This window comes from Cyprinodon variegatus, unplaced genomic scaffold (assembly GCF_000732505.1).
Source record: "Cyprinodon variegatus isolate N-32 unplaced genomic scaffold, C_variegatus-1.0 Scaffold440, whole genome shotgun sequence".
Lineage (NCBI taxonomy): Eukaryota > Metazoa > Chordata > Actinopteri > Cyprinodontiformes > Cyprinodontidae > Cyprinodon > Cyprinodon variegatus.
In genome coordinates this window covers 339637-342407 of record NW_015150893.1, presented here as the reverse complement: position 1 = coordinate 342407, position 2771 = coordinate 339637, and the positions used below count along the sequence as shown (strand labels likewise).

The 2771-nt window shown below is 34.1% G+C and overlaps 1 protein-coding gene across 1 annotated transcript in view; it reads right to left on the bottom strand.

The window, feature by feature from the left end:
* Positions 1-1299, bottom strand: part of ppp1cc (protein phosphatase 1, catalytic subunit, gamma isozyme) — an 11587-nt gene extending 10288 nt beyond the window's left edge. The window contains exons 1-2 of the mRNA XM_015388898.1: positions 923-1299; positions 140-271 (exon numbers count right to left, since the gene is read on the bottom strand). Coding sequence (XP_015244384.1) covers positions 140-271; positions 923-977 — 187 coding nt within the window. The 5' untranslated portion in view covers positions 978-1299. The remainder of the gene's footprint in view (positions 1-139; positions 272-922) is intronic.
* Between the last annotated feature and the right edge of the window lie 1472 nt (positions 1300-2771).

The following is a 2771-nucleotide window of genomic DNA, read 5'->3' as shown; positions in this document are numbered from 1 at the left end:
TATTTTTTTGTCCGATTCATCGGTTAATCGAAAAAATAATCGTCCGATTCATCGATTTTTAAAATAATCATTAGTTGCAGCCCTAGAATTGTTAAACAATCTAGGCAGTTGAATTTAATGACATTTAATGATCACAAACCACAAATTTTAAGCGGAGCCTCGAGCTCCAGCAGGATGGGCTGACTGAGGAAGATCTCCCTGGACTTCAGGCATAATCCACGGATCTCATTCTCCTGCAGCTGAACATTCTTGCCCGGCTTTGCTCCACGGACTGAAACAGACAACAACAAACAACAGTCAGTGCAGATAACAGTTAGTTAACCTCCTGCCAAGTCAGCAACACTTAATGAACTGTATGTGTGAGCAGGTTTGGAGGGAAATCCATCTCTGCAACCCTATTTTTTACTATTTTGTTCTTTTTTTTCTCTCAACAAAGCAACACCAGCTGTGAACACGATAGCAACTAGCATGGTTTTAGACTAACGTTATTTTAGCGACACTGAAACCAACAGTGGACAAAGCTCGCAGATATAAATTCCCATAAAAAAAAAATTGAAATGTGTATTTTTTACATATAAAATAATACAGAAACTACGAACAGAAAAAAACGTTAAATAATTAAAAATCCCAATTAGGTCAAACATCTGAAGGGTAACAGAATAACACCGGTATACGCAGCGTCTGAATGTGAGAACAGTGTGTTTTTAATGGCCTATTTCTTTAACTTTAACAAGTACTGCAATTTTCTGTCATTAATGTACTGAGAAAATAATATTTACAAAAGGAATCGTGGGAATGAAAATACAATAAACACATATTAAAAAAAATAATTAGCATTTGCTTCTGTTAGCTTTTTGCCACCGATATTGACAATATCCCTTAATTATCAACATAATCTTTATATATTTCTGAGCGTACTTACCTTCTAAAAGACGTTGAATAATACTGTCTATGTTGAGCTTGTCAACATCAGCCATTTTCTGTATCTATTAAAGTCTAATCGGTCAGATCTTGGTGTTAGCACACTTGAGAAAGCTAGCCCGCTAGCTATCCTAGCATTAGCTATAGCCTGTTAGCTTAGCACCGTTTATTTTCCGTCAGAACGTAAAAAAAATGTAACCGAGACTAAATGTATAAGCTCGTTGGCAATTTTACATGTAAAAAATTGTAGGCTACTTTTACATCCCCGTTTCCATCAACAAAATCAAATCTAGCATGAATTTTGGTTGAGAAAGAGGGGAATAAAAAATAAACGTCAACCGGACTAGCGGTTAGCTAGCGATGGTTTCTGTGTTCTTCCTTTTGCCGCACCTAGAAGAGCCGAGCAGCTGCTGCTGCTAGCTGACCCGCTGCTGCCCTCTACCGTTCATTTTAGGAGGAAGAGACAATAAGCAAGACAAAAAGCTATAACTAATAAATTAAGTTTTGAAATGTAGTTTAGAAAAAGGTATCTACAGTATGTAAATATCGTGACTAAGTAAAGAAAAAAACAGACATTAGTGCCTAATTTTATACATCCAAAATAAAGGGAAACATCTGCATGGTACTGTTTTATTATTTTGAATTGTTATTTCCATTATGCATCAATCACAATTTAATTAAATTCAGTTTATTCTTACAATGTCAATTCATAACACATCTGACTTGTCATCACAAGGAAATTTACAGAGAAAATTCAATCAGATCAGATTAAAAGGTTAAAAGTAGGGGTGCACTGATTGCAAGTTTCTGGCCGATCACCGATTCCCGATCTTTAAAAAGACACACATACATATTCCGATTTTGATAAATACTGATTTTTTTATTTTTTATATGTATATATATATATATATATATATATATATATATAACTGACACTCTCTTTTGTTATTCGATCACAAAACCCCTTAACATTTCAATCTTATCTTACTGAAACACATTAATCTGTACCTGTGAAACCATAAAAATGTACTTTACTAAAACTACGACTACTACTACTACTAAAATTACTGAAACAATTAATTTCTTCTTTCTTGAAATAATCGTCAAATAATTTAGTAATCAATTAACTTCTTAATGTCCACCTCATTTTGGGAAATTCTCGCCTATTTTGCATACCCGAATGGAAAAGCAAATAACTTAGGAAATGTAGGGCCAAATTACATTAACTGGAGTATAGAGACTCTAAAGTTTGCCCGTAGCTGAGAGAGCGACCTGCTTCAAATAGACATTATTCCAAAATTGTGAAAAATATCTAACCATTTTACATTTAAGAAGAAAAAAAAATGTCTGTCAATGTGCTCTATCCAGAACTCCTCAAGTGGAAAATTTTGAGTTTCTCCTGGTTTAATTTCATAAAAAGTCTTCTTTAAGGAATCTTTGGCTATCCGATTTTTAATCTATTAATTGAAAAAATAATCAACAAATTAATAAATTTGGAAAACATTTGTAGGTTGCAGGCCTACTCTCAACTATAAATCAAAGATTAAGCACTCAGTTTCATACCTTTGTGAGTAGATTTCCGGGGAAGGTCAGTTTCACATCTAAGTATCAGTCGCTTTCCGATCATCCCAAAATTAAGGAAATCAGGGCTGATAAAAATCAATCTGTGCACCCCTAGCAAAAAGGTTTCTATTGCCAATTGCATCACGTCACTAACTTTGCAACACACTTCTCCTGGATTAGCATGTGGCAACATTAGATAATTGCTTGCTTAAAATCTAATTTTATAGCAAAACATCTGCATAGATCCCTACCAGAACAGTGAAATGCTTCCCAAATAATGAAACATG